This window comes from Puma concolor, chromosome E2 (genome assembly GCF_028749965.1).
Source record: "Puma concolor isolate L17-30 chromosome E2, mPumCon1.1.hap2, whole genome shotgun sequence".
In the NCBI taxonomy this organism is placed as follows: Eukaryota; Metazoa; Chordata; class Mammalia; order Carnivora; family Felidae; genus Puma; species Puma concolor.
The window spans coordinates 58,032,856-58,049,713 of NC_141681.1; the positions used below are offsets into that span (position 1 = coordinate 58,032,856).

The window sequence follows — 16,858 nt, forward strand, 5'->3', positions numbered from 1 at the left end:
CAAACACTCTTGGTTTCATTGATGTGTTCTACTATTTTTTGGATTCTATATTGTTTATTTCTGCTCTGATCTTTATTTGTCTTCTTCTGCTGGGTTTGGGGTATCTTTGCTGTCCTGCTTCTAGTTCCTTTAGGTGTGCTGTTAGATTTTTTATTTGGGATTTTTCTTGTTTCTTGAGATAGGGCTGGATTGCCATGTATTTTCTTCTCAGGACTCCCTTTGCTGCATCCCAAAGCATTTGGATTGTTGTATTTTCATTTTCATTTGTTTCCATATATTTTTTAATTTCTTCTCTAATTGTCTGGTTGACCCATTCATTCTTGAGTAGGGTGTTTTTTAACCTCCATGCTTTTGGAGGTTTTCCAGACTTTTCCCTGTGGTTGATTTCAAGTTTCATAGCATTGTGGTCTGAAAGTGTGCATGGTATGATCTCAATTCTTTTATACTTATGAAGGACTGTTTTGTGACCCAGTATGTGATCTATCTTGCAGAATGTTCCATGCACACTCGAGAAGAAAGTATATTCTGTTGGTTTGGGATGCAGAGTTCTAAATATATCTGTCAAGTCCATCTGATCCAATATATCATTCAGAGCCCTTGTTTCTTTATTAATCCTGTGTCTAGATGATCTATCCATTGTTGTAAGTGGAGTACTAAAGTCCCCTGCAATTACCACATTCTTATCAATAAGGTTGCTTATGTTTGTGATTACTTGTTTTATATATTTGGGGGCTCCTGTATTCAGCTCATAGACATTTATAATTGTTAGCTCTTCCTGATGGATAGACCCTGTAATTATTATATAATGCCCTTCTTCATCTCTTGTTACAGCATTTCATTTAGAGTCTAGTTTGTCTGATATAAGTATGGGTACTCCGGCTTTCTTTTGACTTCCAGTAGCATGATAGTTCTCCATCCCCTCACTTTTTTTTTTTTTTTAAATTTTTTTTTAACGTTTATTTATTTTTGAGACAGAGACAGAGCATGAACGGGGGAGGGTCAGAGAGAGAGGGAGACACAGAATCGGAAGCAGGCTCCAGGCTCTGGGCCATCATCAGCCCAGAGCCCGACGCGGGGCTCGAACTCACGGACCGTGAGATCGTGGCCTGAGCTGAAGTCGGACGCTTAACCAACTGAGCCACCCAGGCGCCCCCATCCCCTCACTTTTAATCTGAAGGTGTCCTCAGGTCTAAAATGAGTCTCTTGTAAACAGCAATTAGATGGGTCTTGGGTTTTTTATCCATTCTGATACCCAATGTCTTTTGGTTGGAGCATTTAGTCCATTTACAATTCAGTGTTATTATTGAAAGATATGGGTTAGAGTCACTGTGATGTCTGTAGGTTTCATGCTTGTAGTGATATCTCTGGTCCTTTGTTGTCCTTGCAACATTTCACTCACAGAGTCCCCCTTAGGATCTCTTGTAGGGCTGGTTTAGTGGTGATGAATTCCTTCAGCTTTTGTTTGGGAAAACCTTTATTTTTCCTTCTATTCTGAATGACAGACTTGCTGGGTAAAGGATTCTAGGTTGCAAATTTTTCCTGTTCATCACTTTAAAGATTTCCTGCCATTCCTTTCTGACCTGCCAAGTTTCAGTAGATAGGTCTGCCACTAGTCTTATGGGTCTCCCTTTGTAAGTTAGAGCATGTTTATCTCTAGCTGCTTTCAGAATTTTCTCTTTATCCTTGTATTTTGCCAGTTTCACTGTGATATGTTGTGCAAAAGATCGATTCAAGTTACATCTGAAGGGAGTTCTCTGTGCCTCTTGGATTTCAATGCCTTTTTCCTTCCCCAGATCAGGGAAGTTCTCAGCTATGATTTGTTCAAGTACACCTTCAGCCCCTTTCTCTCTCTTCTTCTGGAATTCCTATGATGCAGATATTGTTCCCTTTGATTGCATCACTTAGTTCTCTAATTCTCCCCTCATACTCCCGGATTTTTTTCTCTCTCTTTTTCTCAGCTTCCTCTTTTTCCATAATTTTATCTTCTAATTCACCTATTCTCTCCTCTGCCTCTTCAATCAGTGCTATGGCCACCTCCATGTATTTTGCACTACATTTGTAGCATTTTTAAATTCCTCATGACTATTTCTTAGTCCCTTGATCTCTGTAGCAATAGATTCTCTGCTGTCCTCTATGCTTTTTTCAAGCCCAGTGATTAATTTTATGACTACTATTCTAAATTCTTCTTCTGTTATATTGCTTAAATTGGTTTTGATCAATTCATTAGCTGTTGCTACTTCCTGGAGATTGTTTTGAAGAGAATTCTTCCGTTTCATCATTTTGGGTAGTCCCTGTGGTACCTCCAAACTGCAGGGCACTTCCCCTGTGCTGTCCAGGTAATTTGTGTTGGTGGGCGGGGCCACAGTCAGACCCAAGGTCTGCTACCACCCCATCGCTGGGGCCACAGTCAGACTGGTGTGTACCTTGTCTTCCCCTCTCCTAGGGGCAGGGCTCACTGTGGAGTGGTGTGGCCCCTGTCTGGGCTACTTGCACACTGCCAGGCTTATGGTGCTGCTTCAATGGAATCTGTCCAAGGGCATATTAACTGGGGTAGATCTACAAGGTTCACGGGCGGGAGAGGTAGGCTTAGCTTGCTTTGCCTTGGGTGGCCCCCTGCGAGAGGGGCCCTGCAGCACCGGGAGGGAGGCACGCCCCTAGGATGGATGGATCCACACAAGAACAGCATTGGGTGTTTGCACAGTGCAAGGAATTTCGGTGATGGGAACTGGTTCCCTTTGGAATTTCGGCTCAGGGATGGGAGAGGGAAATGGTGCTTGCTAACGCCTTTGTTCCCCCGCTGAGCTGAGGTCTATCTTCCAGGGCTGAACAACACTCCCTCCCGGTGTCCTCTCATCCTCCCTGCTCTCCAAGAGTAGAGCTGTTGACTTTTAACATTCCAGATGTTAAGTCCCGCTGGCTGTCAGAACTCACAGAGTCCGGCCCCTCTGCTTTTGCAAGCCAGACTTTGGGGCCTCTGCCTTGCCCAGCAGGCTGTCCCTCCACCGCCCCAGTTCCCTCCTGCAAGTCTGTGTATACACACCACCTATCTGCCCTTCCTCCCTTCTTCTGTGGGCCTCTTGTCTATGGTTGGCTCTGGAGAGTCTGTTCTGCTAGTCTTCTGGCGGTTTTCTGAGTTATTTAGGCAGATGTGGGTGGAATCTAAGCCATCAGCAGGACGAGGTAAGCCCCGTGTCCTCCTACGCAGTCATCTTCCCAGGTCTTCCTAGTTTCATGTTTTAAATACAGTTAGTGCCTTAGACTGAACTCAAGCTGGATTCCATGCGGACTCGATTCAATCTCTTGGTTCCCATTCAAGGTGTGCCTGCCTCTTCCTTCTATTTTTCTACCACTTAGTGAGGAATCAATTTTTATCATTCTTTGATTAAACCTGAGAGATAAATGAGGTAAGGGAGCCATAGGTTCAGCCCTGGCATTAAGTGAATTCTGCCTGTTCCTCTTCTACCTTACTGGATAAATAATGTTTGCATGGAGAGATACCTTGCTCTGGGCACTCTGAGTCATAAGAGAAGAACATTATCCTGTAGACAGAAAAAATTGGACAGGAACCTTAGTTAGCATGAGCACTAGTGCTTCTGTTAATACTCCCAGTCCATCTGTGTTGCACTGGAGAAATCCCAGAGGGTTTCAGGAACCCCGGAGGACATTATTAAGTGAGGGAAGGGCACATACGGGAGATTGGAGTTCCACTATTCTTCTACATCAGTTAACCTCCCATGTCAGAGTCTCTGGACCAAGACTTTGTGATTGAGCTGATGAGAACACAAAGATGAGCCTGTGAAGCCTCTGATCACACATGAAAGACAAAGCTGAAATGCACTATTACACATTTCAGAATATGGGCACTTTATTTGGCTTGATATTTGAATAAAACAGATGTTTTCATGTTTACTTTTAGATTGCAATGTACTTACCTACTGCTCTGGACATTTATTTCACAGCAGTTATTATGTGTCCTCTCAAGAATGTTAGGCACCTGATACCGCTGAGAAACATTACAGGTCCATGTGCTTTATCTTCTCTGTACTCTGTGTAGTATCCCTCCACATTAAGGTTAATATTTTCCGCATATATCAAAATACCTTGGGAGGATTTCCTGAACGATGTGCCTAACTCACCTCATTTAATCTGGAAATTCACTTCTTTGTTTCACGTTGTTTTTAGTCTCCTTTAGAACATGAACGCTGTCTCCTACGTTTGCTGGAGATACTAGTGTTTGAAGAGGAAATTGTAAATCAGACCTTGCTTCTGAAAGTTTCCATTTGATTCTATACTCATGTCACAGATATACTGTTCCTTATCACTTCTCTGTTCTAGTAGAAATAAACATGCCTCATATATACTCAACTGTCTTAAAATGGTAAAATATAACTCAGCTGAAAAGATAAATGAGACAAAAAAACTTTCAATGTCCTAGGGGATTCACAAACAATAGCTACATTGGTTATATCAATGTGAGTCTTTTTTCTCTGTGGTGTGTTTGCAGGACACAAAAACCTTCCATCACAAATAGATTTATACATTTTAAGCCCCTGAAAACTTTTCTTAGTTTTAATGACCAAAAAATTTTCATTCTATCACATTTATTATTTTTATTCATTTTGTACTTTTTACATTTTGTGTTGTATCCTTACTCCCCTCTTTTGGTTGATCATTTCTGTGGTTTAATCATGCTTGCATTATCATTGTTATTTTGAAACCTGCTGAATCTTCTTTTAGCGTTTCCTCTGTATAGTGGTCTGTGTGTTCCTCTTAGACAAATTCAAAGTCAGACAATCTGGGCTAAAACTAGGACTCTTCTATTAGTGAAGTTTTGCCAGGACATTCTTTTAAAAGATTAAAAACAATTCTAATGTTCTCATTGGTTACTGTGGATCATGGGTGAATTTATGTGTTAGAATTTTAAGTAGTGTATAGTAAATGTTCAAGAACAATTGTTTCTGTTCTTATAATTTCTACAATTATCTTTAAGTTCAAAGTCATCCATGATTATTATTGTTTCTTCTTATTCTTCTCCTTCTCCTAATTCTTCCTCTTCCTCTTCTTTCTTGGAATTTAAGTGTGTCTGTTGAGTATGTTAGCATCACATACAAGCTTGTGAGAAATGTGGAAACTCAGACCCCAACCTGAAATCCAAGTCAGAATATGAATTTAACATGATCTTCAGTTCTTTGTCATATGCGTTAACATTGGTGAAGTATACGTCTAGCTCATCATCACTTGTCCATTATTCTATGCCTGTCTTTATGTCTGTAGGATATGTTGATAACTATGGCTTTGTAGTATACTTTAAATTAGGAAGTGCATTGCCACCAAGGTGTCCTTCATTTTCAGGATTATTCTGGATATATGTTACCCTGTGACATCCGTGTGAAAGTTTGGATGGATTTTGATATTTCTGCCAAAAATGGCATTGGGATTTTGATAGAGATTGCATTACATCAGTAAGCCCTTTGAGTACTACTGACAGTTCAATAATATTAAGTATTCGAATCCAATAATATGGATGTGCTTTCATTTGTTTCTTCTTTCCATTCCTGCACGATATTTTATAGCATTAATCAAACCAGGCTTGACCTCTATATGTTAAATTGTAAGCATTTTATATTTGGACGTGCTACTGTAAATGTATTACATCTTTATTTTGGGAATTGTTCTTTGTTGTGTAGAAACACAACTAATTCAGGGGCGCCTGGGTGGCGCAGTCGGTTAAGCGTCCGACTTCAGCCAGGTCACGATCTCGCGGTCCGTGAGTTCGAGCCCCGCGTCGGGCTCTGGGCTGATGGCTCGGAGCCTGGAGCCTGTTTCCGATTCTGTGTCTCCCTCTCTCTCTGCCCCTCCCCCGTTCATGCTCTGTCTCTCTCTGTCCCAAAAATAAATAAACGTTGAAAAAAAAAATTTTTTTTTAAAGAAACACAACTAATTTTTATGTGTTGGGTTTGTATTCTCCAACTATGTAAAATTTGTGTGAGTTTTAATAAGTTTATATATAGGTATTCTTCAGAAGAGAGAAAAATGGTAGTGCGGTAGGACCCGAGACTCCTTGCAGCTGACAAACATGACTTGATAACTGACAAATCATTCTAAATACTCAGAAATGGGCCTAAGACTGACAGAACAAACTCCCCAACTTAAGGGAGAGAAAAGGCCACATGGAAGAAAGTAGAAAGTTCAGAGACCTGATTTAAGGAGAAAAGGATTGCAGCGCTGCAGAGGGCAGGGAGCCTGGGTCAAGGTGAAGGTCACGTGAGACAGAAGCACACACAGGAATGCGTAAGGAGAACATTTCCCCAAAACCATTGACTTGGAAAATGAGAAGGACCGAATTTTGTGAGCTCTTGAAGCTAGCCTATCTTAAAGCCTGGACTTTTAAAGATCAGCAGACTTGGCTGGGATACAGCCAAAAGGACACTGTGCTGCTTCTGGAAAGAAGGCAGACAAACCACCTGGGGGCAATCAACATGGACAAAGCCATCTGAAGAATGCCTGGGGAACACAAGGTGGGAAATTATTTACTACTGTAGGGACACTTCACTGACAGGCACCGTTCATTGAGATGCATATTTTGGAACTAAACACCTAGCTGGAACTTCTTCTTTCCCCTGCCCCTCAGCATAAACACAGAGACACCTGAGGGAAGTAGCTCTGTAGGGACTTTGGATGTCTGCCTTGCTTATACCAAGCCATACCCCTCAATGCTCTGGTGGGACTGCCCTTTTCTGTCGAGCTTGCCTCAGTCCCAGCAAGGTCTGCCCCTGTCCCAGGAGACCTACACAAGCTGCTGCCTATACTACATCTGACCACACAGTTCTGTTGTGCCTCAATTTTGTTGGAGTTTATGTCAGGTCTATATTCACAAGCAGACAACAGATCACCCAGCTATGACTTACCATGTTCAGGCCAGGGATCCTATACTGTCTGTACCAGTCAAGGAGAGCATCTGCAGGCCACTGTCCTAAAAGACAGAGCAGGAGACATAACTGTCTTTTCTAACATACAGAGGAGGGTAGAGCCTTAGACAAAATGCCAAGATGGAAGAATTTATCCAAAATAAAAGAACAAGATATGGCCATGGCCAGAGAAATACGGGAAACAGTTATGAGAAACATGCTTGATGGAGAACTTATGGCAATATTCATAAGGATAGTCACTGGGTTGAGAAAAGAATAGTGAGAACCTTACCAGAGAGCTGACACAGTTAAAAAAAAAAAAAAATCCAACAGAGATGAATAGTGCAATGAAGAAGGTTGAGGGATACCTGGCTGGGTCACTCAGTTAAGCACCCACCTTTTTTTTTTTTTTTATCTCCAAAGTGATAGTTTATTGAAGATTTTCTCATTTTTTAATTTATTTTTTATTTTTAAATTTTATTTTTATTATTTTAAATTTACATCAGAATTAACATATAGTGCAACAATGATTTTGGGAATAGATTCCTTAGTGCCCCTTACCCATTTAGCCCATCCCCCCTCCCACAATCCCTCCAGTGACCCTCAGTTTGTTCTCCATATTTATGAATCTCTTCTGTTTTGTCCCCCTCGCTGTTTTTATATTATTTTTGTTTCTCTTCCCTTACGTTCATCTGTTTTGTCTCTTAAAGTCCTCATATGAGTGAAGTCATATGACTTTTCTTTCTCTGACTAATTTCGCTTAGCTTAATACCCTCCAGTTCCAGCCACGTAGTTGCAAATGGAAAGATTTCATCCTTTTTGACTGCCAAGTAATATTCCATCGTATGTATATACCACATCTTCTTTATCCATTCATCCATCGAGAGACATTTGGGCTCTTTCCATACTTTGGCTATTGTTGATAGTGCTGCTATAAACATGGAGGTGCATGTGTCCCTTCAAAACAGCACACCTGTATCCCGTGGATAAATGCCTAGTAGTGCAATTGCTGGGTCGTAGGGTAGTTCTATTTTTACTTTTTGAGGAACCTCCATACTGTTCTCCAGAGTGGCTGCACCAGCTTGCATTCCCAAGCACCCAACTTGATTTTGGCTCAGGTCATGATGTCACAATTTGTGTGACAGAGCACTGACTTGGGCCTTGTAGTGACTTCATGGAGCCTGATGAGGATTTTCTCCCTCTCTCTGTCTCTCAAAATAAAAACTATGTTTTTTAAGTAAAGGAAAAAAAAGATTGGAAATCGGCTTGATGCAGTGAACAGCAGGTTGTAAGAAACAGGAATGACTTTATAAGCTAAAAGAAAAACTAAAGAAAAATAATGAATCTAAGCAAAAGACAGAAGAATTATGCAAAATAATTGACTTTGGGAACTCAGAGACTCTATCAAATGTAATAATATTCATATCATAGAAGTCCCAGAAGAAGAAGAGAGAGAAAAGGGGACAGAGTATTTATTTCAAGGTATAATAGTAAAAATCTTCTGTAATCCTGGAAGGAAACAGACATCCAGATCCAGGAGTATCAGAATGGATTTGAAAAAAAAAATCTATATGCGACTACAAGAGACTCAGTTTATTTTATTTTATTTAAAAAAAAAATTTTTTTTTCAACATTTATTTATTTTTGGGACAGAGAGAGACAGAGCATGAACGGGGGAGGGGCAGAGAGAGAGGGAGGCACAGAATCGGAAACAGGCTCCAGGCTCCAAGCCATCAGCCCAGAGCCCGACGCGGGGCTCGAACTCATGGACCGCGAGATCGTGACCTGGCTGAAGTCGGACGCTTAACCGACTGCGCCACCCAGGCGCCCCAAGAGACTCAGTTTAGACAATACAATCATCTACAGATTGACAGTGATGGAGGAACATTTGTCATGCAACTGGATGTCAAAACAAAGCCAGAGTAGCAATACTTACATCAGACAAACCAGACTTTTTTGTTCTTGTATTGTGTTTATCCTGCTTTGGTGTCAGGGTGATGCTGGCCTCATAGAATATTTTTGAATGTGTTCCCTCTATTCTGCTATTTGGAGGATTTTGAGAAAGATTGTATTTAATTATTTTTATTAAATGTCAGTCAGAATTGACCAATGAAGGCATGTGATCTTGGGCTTTTCTGTGCTGAGAGATTTTTTTTTATTTTGAGTTCAACTTTCATTCTTCTTATGGGTGTAAAAAGATTTCTTAATTCTTGGGTTTAAGGTTCATAATTCAATCTCAGTAACTTGTGCATTTTGGGGAATTAAATGGATTTCTTTTCTAAGTTATTTGATTTGTAAATATATAATTGCATATGTAGTTAAAGCATTGCCAATTTTGTTATTTTTCTAGTTAAACTGTGCATTACTTTCAATGTTATGATATTTTTTAGTTTGGTCTCTATTTAATTTACTTCTGATTTTTCTTTCTAAGTAAAATAATTTCAGATATTGTTTGGTATTTCCTTCCTCTACTAAATTTCAGCTAAATGTCTTCCTTTTCTAGTTCCTTGTGGTATAATGTTGTTTATTTCAAAGTTTTTCTTAAATGAAACATTTATAGTATAAGAAAATTTGAAAATCAAAAGTCTAGTAGTCAACTTAGCAGAAGTAAACAATACAAGTGATGACAAAAATAATAAAAGAAAAAATAAAAATAAGGATTCTTTAGGGTTTTCTATATATCATGTCATCTGTGAACAAAGATAATTTTTTCAGTAGTTTGTAGCCTTCATTATTTGTAGTGTATTCCTTTGGCTTTGGTAACCTGGTAATGCTGATACCACAGAGACTATTTTGATATTTTCCTTTATCATCATTCCTTGGAAATGCTTGAGGACTTTTGAAGTACTTTCTCATGAAATGTTTGTTCAAATTATCCAGTGAATTCATCAGACTTAGGACTTTTCCTTGTTCAGTTTTCTTTTATTATTCTTTCAATTTACACAGTATTCAGCAGTAGTGATTTTTTTAAAAAATTTCTTCGTGATATAGTTCAGGTAGGTTATACCTTTCTTTGGAATTTATACTTATCTATTGGTATCAATTTGTGGGCATATAATTATCCATTGTCACTTCTTATAATTATTTTTATTTCAGTGGTATCAGTTACACTGTGTTTACTTTCACTTCACTTGGGATTTTAGTTGCTCTTTTTTCTTTCATTCTGACATGATTAAAGGTCTATCAGTTTTGTTGATCTTTTTTGAAAGCCAAATCTTCCGATGGTTGTTATGGTCTTATTTTCACTGTATCCTATTTTGTTGATTTTGGCTTTAAGTTTCCTTCTGTGTTAATTTTGGGCTCGTCTGGTACTTTTCCTGATTATTCGAGGTAGAGGAAAATTATTTGTGCTTTAGGATGGCAATACTACAGAGTTATCTGTTAGGGTATATGGTCAGTTCATTACTTGCAAGTTTATGTGTCCATGGAGGAGAGGGAGACACAGAATCTGAAGCAAGCTCCAGGCTCTGAGCTGTCAGCACAGAGCCAGATGTGAGGCTCGAACTCACAAACCCTGAGATTATAATCTGAGCCGAAGTCAGACACTTAACCGACTGAGTAACCCAGGTGCCTCCTTGCTGACATTTTCTGATTGATTTTAAGGTTGTATAATAGAAGTTGTCATTACATTCATCTGAGAGTAGTAAGTGGAATGATTTTTACTTTCCTGTTATTTGATATCTTTCAGCTGTATCTTCACATGGCACCCAGAGCTTATCTAATAAGTGTCAGTGGATACATATACATATAATACCCTTGAGAATTTGCACTTAATGATAGACTGGGCCAATATTGGGGAGAGTGAAGGGCATCAAACATATCTTGATGAACCTATCCAAACAGAGACAACTGTCCATAAGAAGAGTCTCACTGCCCAAAATGGTAAAGGATATAAAGGTTTTTGCAAAACCTCCCCTTTTAAGTCAGCTACTTCTGTAAAGCAGTGTGTTTCAGTAACCAAAAACTCAAATCAAATATTCAAACATAAATATTTGTCTAAAGAAAATTTGGAAAACCTGGAATGTTACTCATCCATGTTGAAAATAAGCATTTGAACCAATTTGAAAATAGGATTGCATTGACCTTTCAGTCAAATATTTCTGAAAAATCAGAGATTTAGAAATGAAGAAGAAAGTGTTAAGTGGTATCAGTTTGAAGAATACATCTCAAAGAAGTTGACCCAAAGGGGTATCAGTTTGAGGAATACATCACAAAGAAGTTGACCCAACAAAATTACCAGAGTATGTTTAATGGAAATAGAATTGCTCATTGCAGTGAATCTGAGATAAAATTTAACCAGAGCTCAAATGTTAACAAATGTATGAACACATTTTCCAGAGAAACATTATGAATGTAATGAATGTAGGAAATCTTCTATCAAAGCTCAAAACTTGTTATACTAAAGAGTACAAATATGGGAGAGAATCCTTATAAATATAATGCATGTGGGAAAGATCTGAAGGAGTCCTCCAGTGTTGGTGATCATCAGACGATTTGTGAGGGGAAAAACCCATACACATGTTATAAATCTGGAAGCGTGTTCAGTCAGTCACCAAGACTAAATACACATGAGACAATTGGTACTGGAGAGAAAAGGTACACTTACAAGGAATGTGGCATAGTCTTTCATTGGCACTCGGCACTATCTCAACATCAGCAAATGCATGCTGGAGAGAAATCATACAAATGTGAAGAATGTGGTAAAAGCTTTAAGGACTGCTTATCACTAAATAGACATGGGCAAATCCATATTAGAGAGAGACTTGACAAATGTCAACAATGTGGCAAGGCCTTTAGCAGGCACTCTTACCTTCCTAGACATCACAGCATCCATACTGGAGAAAAACCTTACCAATGTAAGGAATGTGGTGAGGCCTTTAGCCACCTCTCAACACTTACTCACCATCACAGAATGCACAGTGGAGAGAAACCTTACAAATGCAAGGAATGTGACCAGGCCTTTAATCACGGTTCAACCTGTACTCATTATCACAGAATTCATGCTGGAGCAAACCTTACCAATTTAAAGAATGTGGGAAAATGTTTAGGGACTAAACAACCCTTACTCCAAGTCAGAAAATTCCTATTGGACAGAAACCATACAAATGTAAAGAATGTGCAAGCCCTTCCTGCAAGTCACAAACTTACTCAACATTCTAATTATTACACAGGAGCCAAAGTGTGAAATGTAAAGTGGCCATGCCTTTACCTGGAGTTTAGTTGTTGCTCAATTTAACAAAATACACACTAGATGCAAACCCTAGAAATGTAATGAATGAGGAAAAACCTTAATTTAATTTTAAATATACAATTTAGCAAACACCAGACAGTGCATAAAAGAAACAAACTGGAAAGACACACTTATAGAAGTATTTAATTGAACACCAAATGTCAATAAATGTTACAGAAATCAGGTAGAAAGCAGTACACCAGTCACTCTTTCCAGACATTTTATCAAAATACTTATAAGGAATAATACAAAGTTAAACATTTAGAAAACAGATATGCTATTATGTTTCAAAAGATTTAGTGGATGGATTTTTGCGTAGGTATATTTAATTTCAATATGTGTTTTGTTTTTTTTTTACATTGACCCTATTTGGGATTTGTGACTAACAAATATTAATGTATTTCTACTCTCAGATCACTTCAGAATATTCATTTATTCCCGGTCGGTGTGTGAAACCATGTGGCTGCTTGTTGCTGTAAACAAAATATGAGATGCCCTCCTTCACTAGGCAGGACTCAGGCGTGTCTAATTTTCCACAGAAGATAAAGGACAATATGATATACAATCTATGAAGAAAATCTAAATGGAGATGCTCTTGTGGTTTTAACATTGATATAAGTTATCATGAAATAGGTGTTCAGAACACCATTCTTCTCCATTTATTAATACTAAATAACTGCCTGAATATTAGAAATAAAATGTTTTATTCAATGGTCTTAAAGGCAAAAGAGGTGGCAGTCCAGTGAACTGATAGATCTTTATAACAGCAATAGAGCACATGAGTTGATGTGGCTGCAATGAAGACATCTTCACAGATGGCAGCCAGAGCCTAGCTAACTCTTCCCCCAAATGGCATATAATTATACATCCACATCTCTCACGAATTACCTCAGGCCTGAACTTTATGGAAATCACTACTCCCACATCATTAAGTCAACACATGAATGCTTTTTGAACACTTGTATTCTGTATTGTGAACAAGGACTTGTTGAGTAGACTGGATTTGAAATGCATAATTCATTTATGTGTTAATACATTTTAAGTAATACAACATAATGATTTTTAACGTGTTAACATGGATGTGTAATGAATGAAGTGTTATCCCACCAGCAATGTTAACCTATCTGCTTTTCTCTAAGGTTGTAGGTAACTGATGGAATCTATCACTTACTTGGTAATGCAATGCTAGCACATGCCTAGTAATCCATTTTCTCGGTGGCCTTAGGATTTACATAATGTGTCATTATTTTTCCCTTTGCTTATCCATTGTACCATTTTCTCCTCTTTGTGAATACTGTGATATTATTGTGGATACATTACAGATTCTTATAGGGGTACTGTTGAACTTTTAGCTAAAGTATTCAGTGATACTGCTATTTGGCATTCGTTTTGCATAACCAGTAGTTTTTCTCTTTTTTTAAGTTTATTAATTTATTTTGAGAGAGAGAGAGAGAGAGCACAAGTGAGGGAGGGGTGAAATAGGTGGGAGAGAATCCTAAGCAGGTTCTGCTATCAGCATACAGCCCAACACAGAGCTCGAACCCATGAACTATGAGATCAAGAGTCAGATGCTTAACCTACTGAGCCACCCAGGTGCACCTAGCCAGGAGTTTTGCAGAACCTTGAATGACACCAACCCCTCCCACTAGTGTATTCCCTAGACAACCCCCTGCAGAATCACAAGATAATGTAACTTCTGAAAAGACATCTTCAATCCTCTCTTGTGAGCAACAAGGTCTCCTTTCTCCAAACGCTTTCTCCTGTGTGTCCCTTAAAGAAGGCACAGAGCTTACCTAAACCTGTTTTAGTTTGAATTGCCCAATCTGGACTTAGCCAGGGACTCTAAAGCACTCCACCATGGCAGCTAATACAGGTTATGTGCCCCCAGTCATAAGGGGGAGGCTTCATTTGATGTTTGTATGAAGTGAACATGCACATATTCTAGTGCTGGGTGTGTAATAGATACCTCATAAGTAGGAGAAACAAATTCCAGTAAGAGTGATATTGTAGCCCCAGGTAAGACATAGAAAATATGCAAGGTAAAGAATTAGCATAATTAATTCTACATGTGGAGGAAGACACCTGTCTCAGGTTGCACAACTGAGAATGTATATGAAAAAATAACTTCTAGGGTGCCTGAGTGGCTCAGTCGGTTAAGCATCCGACTTCAGCTCGGGTCATGATTTCACAGTTTGTGGATTTAAGTCCCACATCAGGCTCTGTGCTGACAGCTCAGAGCCTGGAACCTGCTTCAGATTCTGTGTCCCCCTCTGTTTCTCTGTCCCACCCCCACTCACTCTCTGTCTCTCTCAAAAATAAATAAACATTAAAAAAATAATAAGGAAAAATAACTTCTACTTGTTTTATTTCCTAGTTATCTCCATATCTCCAGTCCTATTTTTCTTCATTTTTTCCCAGCTACATAAGCATCACAAAAATTCTTCTGAGCCTGTGTTGTGATGAGAGTGTCCTCACTAGCTGCTTAGTTGAGATGAGAGAGATGTAAAGCCAATGGGTATTCAAACATGCCAATATATGCATTTGCATAATTTCAATAAGAATCTGTTCTTGTTATGACAAGACACAATTGGGAACACTGTTCTATAACCAAGGCTTTGGCTAGAATGTCACAGCTGAGAAAGACCTGAATAGACTCAGATATGAGGAGACAGCTATAAGAATCTGAGATGGATGTTATGGAGCCAATAAAGCCCCCTTGAAAGTATGACCATGATACTTTGCTTACAGAGTTCCCAGAAGCCTTACCAGGTGAATCAAGAATTTCATTTCACACTAGCTGCAATAACCCTGGGACATTTTGGGGACCTCAAGAATAGAGGAATTCACCCAAATTATAGGTATTGCAGACAAAGTCTTGTGGCAAGCATTAGGCTTGGCTTCTGCCCTTGAGAGGTTATTAAAAGTTCAATCTAGTGATTTCTTATGAAAAATTCCAAGAAAGCTGGAATTTTTGGTTTAAAAAAATTTTTTTAACATTTATTTATTTTTGAGACAGAGAGAGACAGAGCATGAACAGGGGAGGGGCAGAGAGAGAGGGAGACACAGAATCTGAAACAGGCTCCAGGCTCTGAGCTGTCAGCACAGAGCCCAACGCGGGGCTCAAACTCATGGACCGTGAGATCCTGACCTGAGCCAAAGTCGGACGCTTAACTGACCAAGCCACCCAGGCGCCCCTGGAATTTTTGGTTTTAAAGAGTCTATTGATCAAAACTGTATTCTTGTTGCACTCATGAAAATAAGCAGGTCAGGTTGTTGTTGTTTTTTTTTTTTTTTCTCAAAACACACTTTACAATTAAATTAGTGTTAATTTGGCTCTGCTTGGTAAAAATGTGAGTGTTTATAGAGAAAAATGTTTCAATAACAGATTTGTAGATACTGGATTTTAATACTAATCATCATAAACTGGACCAGATCCTGGTTTCTCTAATGGCTGGCTAGAACTCCGGAGAGTAACATTTTTATTAAATGTTCATTGATTTTTAGAGAGAGAGAGAGAGCACAAGTGAGGGAGGGGGAGAAACAGAGGGCAAGGGAGAATCCCAAGCAAGATCCCCACTGTTAGTGGAAAGCCCAAAGCTGGGCTCAATCCTAAGAACTGTGGGACGATGACCTAACCCAAAACCAAGAGTCCCACACTTAACGGACTGTCACCCATGCGCCCCTGCCCCCAAAGCAACAATCTGACTTTTCTCCTACCTTTCTGATTTGGTGTCATGTAAGAACTAAAACTGCCTTTTTTCCCCCTGAAGCTCTAAAAACTTAATGTAAGTGATTTGATGTAAAGAAATCATCATAGGGGCGCCTGGGTGGCGCAGTCGGTTAAGCCTCCGACTTCAGCTAGGTCACGATCTCGCGGTCTATGAGTTCGAGCCCCGCGTCGGGCTCTGGGCTGGTGGCTCGGAGCCTGGAGCCTGTTTCCGATTCTGTGTCTCCCTCTCTCTCTGCCCCTCCCCCGTTCATGCTCTGTCTCTCTCTGTCCCAAAAATAAATAAAAACGTTGAAAAAAAATTAAAAAAAAAAAAAAGAAATCATCATAATAGCTCATGTATAGACAATCTGAATGCTGTGCCTGTATAGGCCACTAAAAACATTACCAGGGGCATTTGAAGTATAATCCAGGAAGGTCTGTCAGGTTGCCCCTACCTGCCTTCACTGCATCTAAAGATGATTCGGGTCTGACATCTAGACGTCTGTGCCGCTGGCTGCTCTAAGTCAGAAACTGGCTTAACAGTTGATTTAATCATTAAGCATAGTTGTCTTCTTTTGTTTTCATACAAAGGCCTCGTTTAATAATATTACTTGAACCACAGGGCGAACTTTGAAAATATACCTGCATCATGGCCTCCTAAAACGAGTTTGACTAAACTGATTTATCATCAGTACTAAAATGCTGGGTCAATGACATGAAAAAGTCTATCAGGTCAACATTTAATATGTGAAGCTCCCAAGGAAGTCTCATATGGTGGCAAGGAAGGGGTTAAGGACAACATTTCCAGCTCCCTCACACCCAGAATGGCCACTTTGTCCTATACATAATTTGAGATGAAGGTATTTGAGAACCTGCAGGTTCAATAGCACGTTTCCCCCCTTTCTTCACCACACAGAAGAGTCTAAATTGGGGGTGGAGAGTCTTCCCAGAAAAAGAGTTATTAACAGAGCCAAAGTTATCTACTGACTCACCTGTAAGGTAGAACAAACA

General features: G+C 39.4%; 1 protein-coding gene across 2 annotated transcripts in view; it reads left to right on the plus strand.

Moving 5' to 3' along the window:
- Window positions 1-15,948, plus strand: part of LOC112851108 (KRAB domain-containing protein 5-like) — a 57,097-nt gene extending 41,149 nt beyond the window's left edge. Inside the window, exon 7 of one of the 2 annotated variants that reach the window (XM_025914646.2) lies at window positions 10,797-11,859. In XM_025914646.2, the coding sequence (XP_025770431.2) occupies window positions 10,797-10,963 (167 nt within the window). In that variant the 3' untranslated portion in view covers window positions 10,964-11,859. The other variant, XM_086690613.1, reaches the window with a different exon arrangement.
- Window positions 15,949-16,858: the final 910 nt, after the last annotated feature.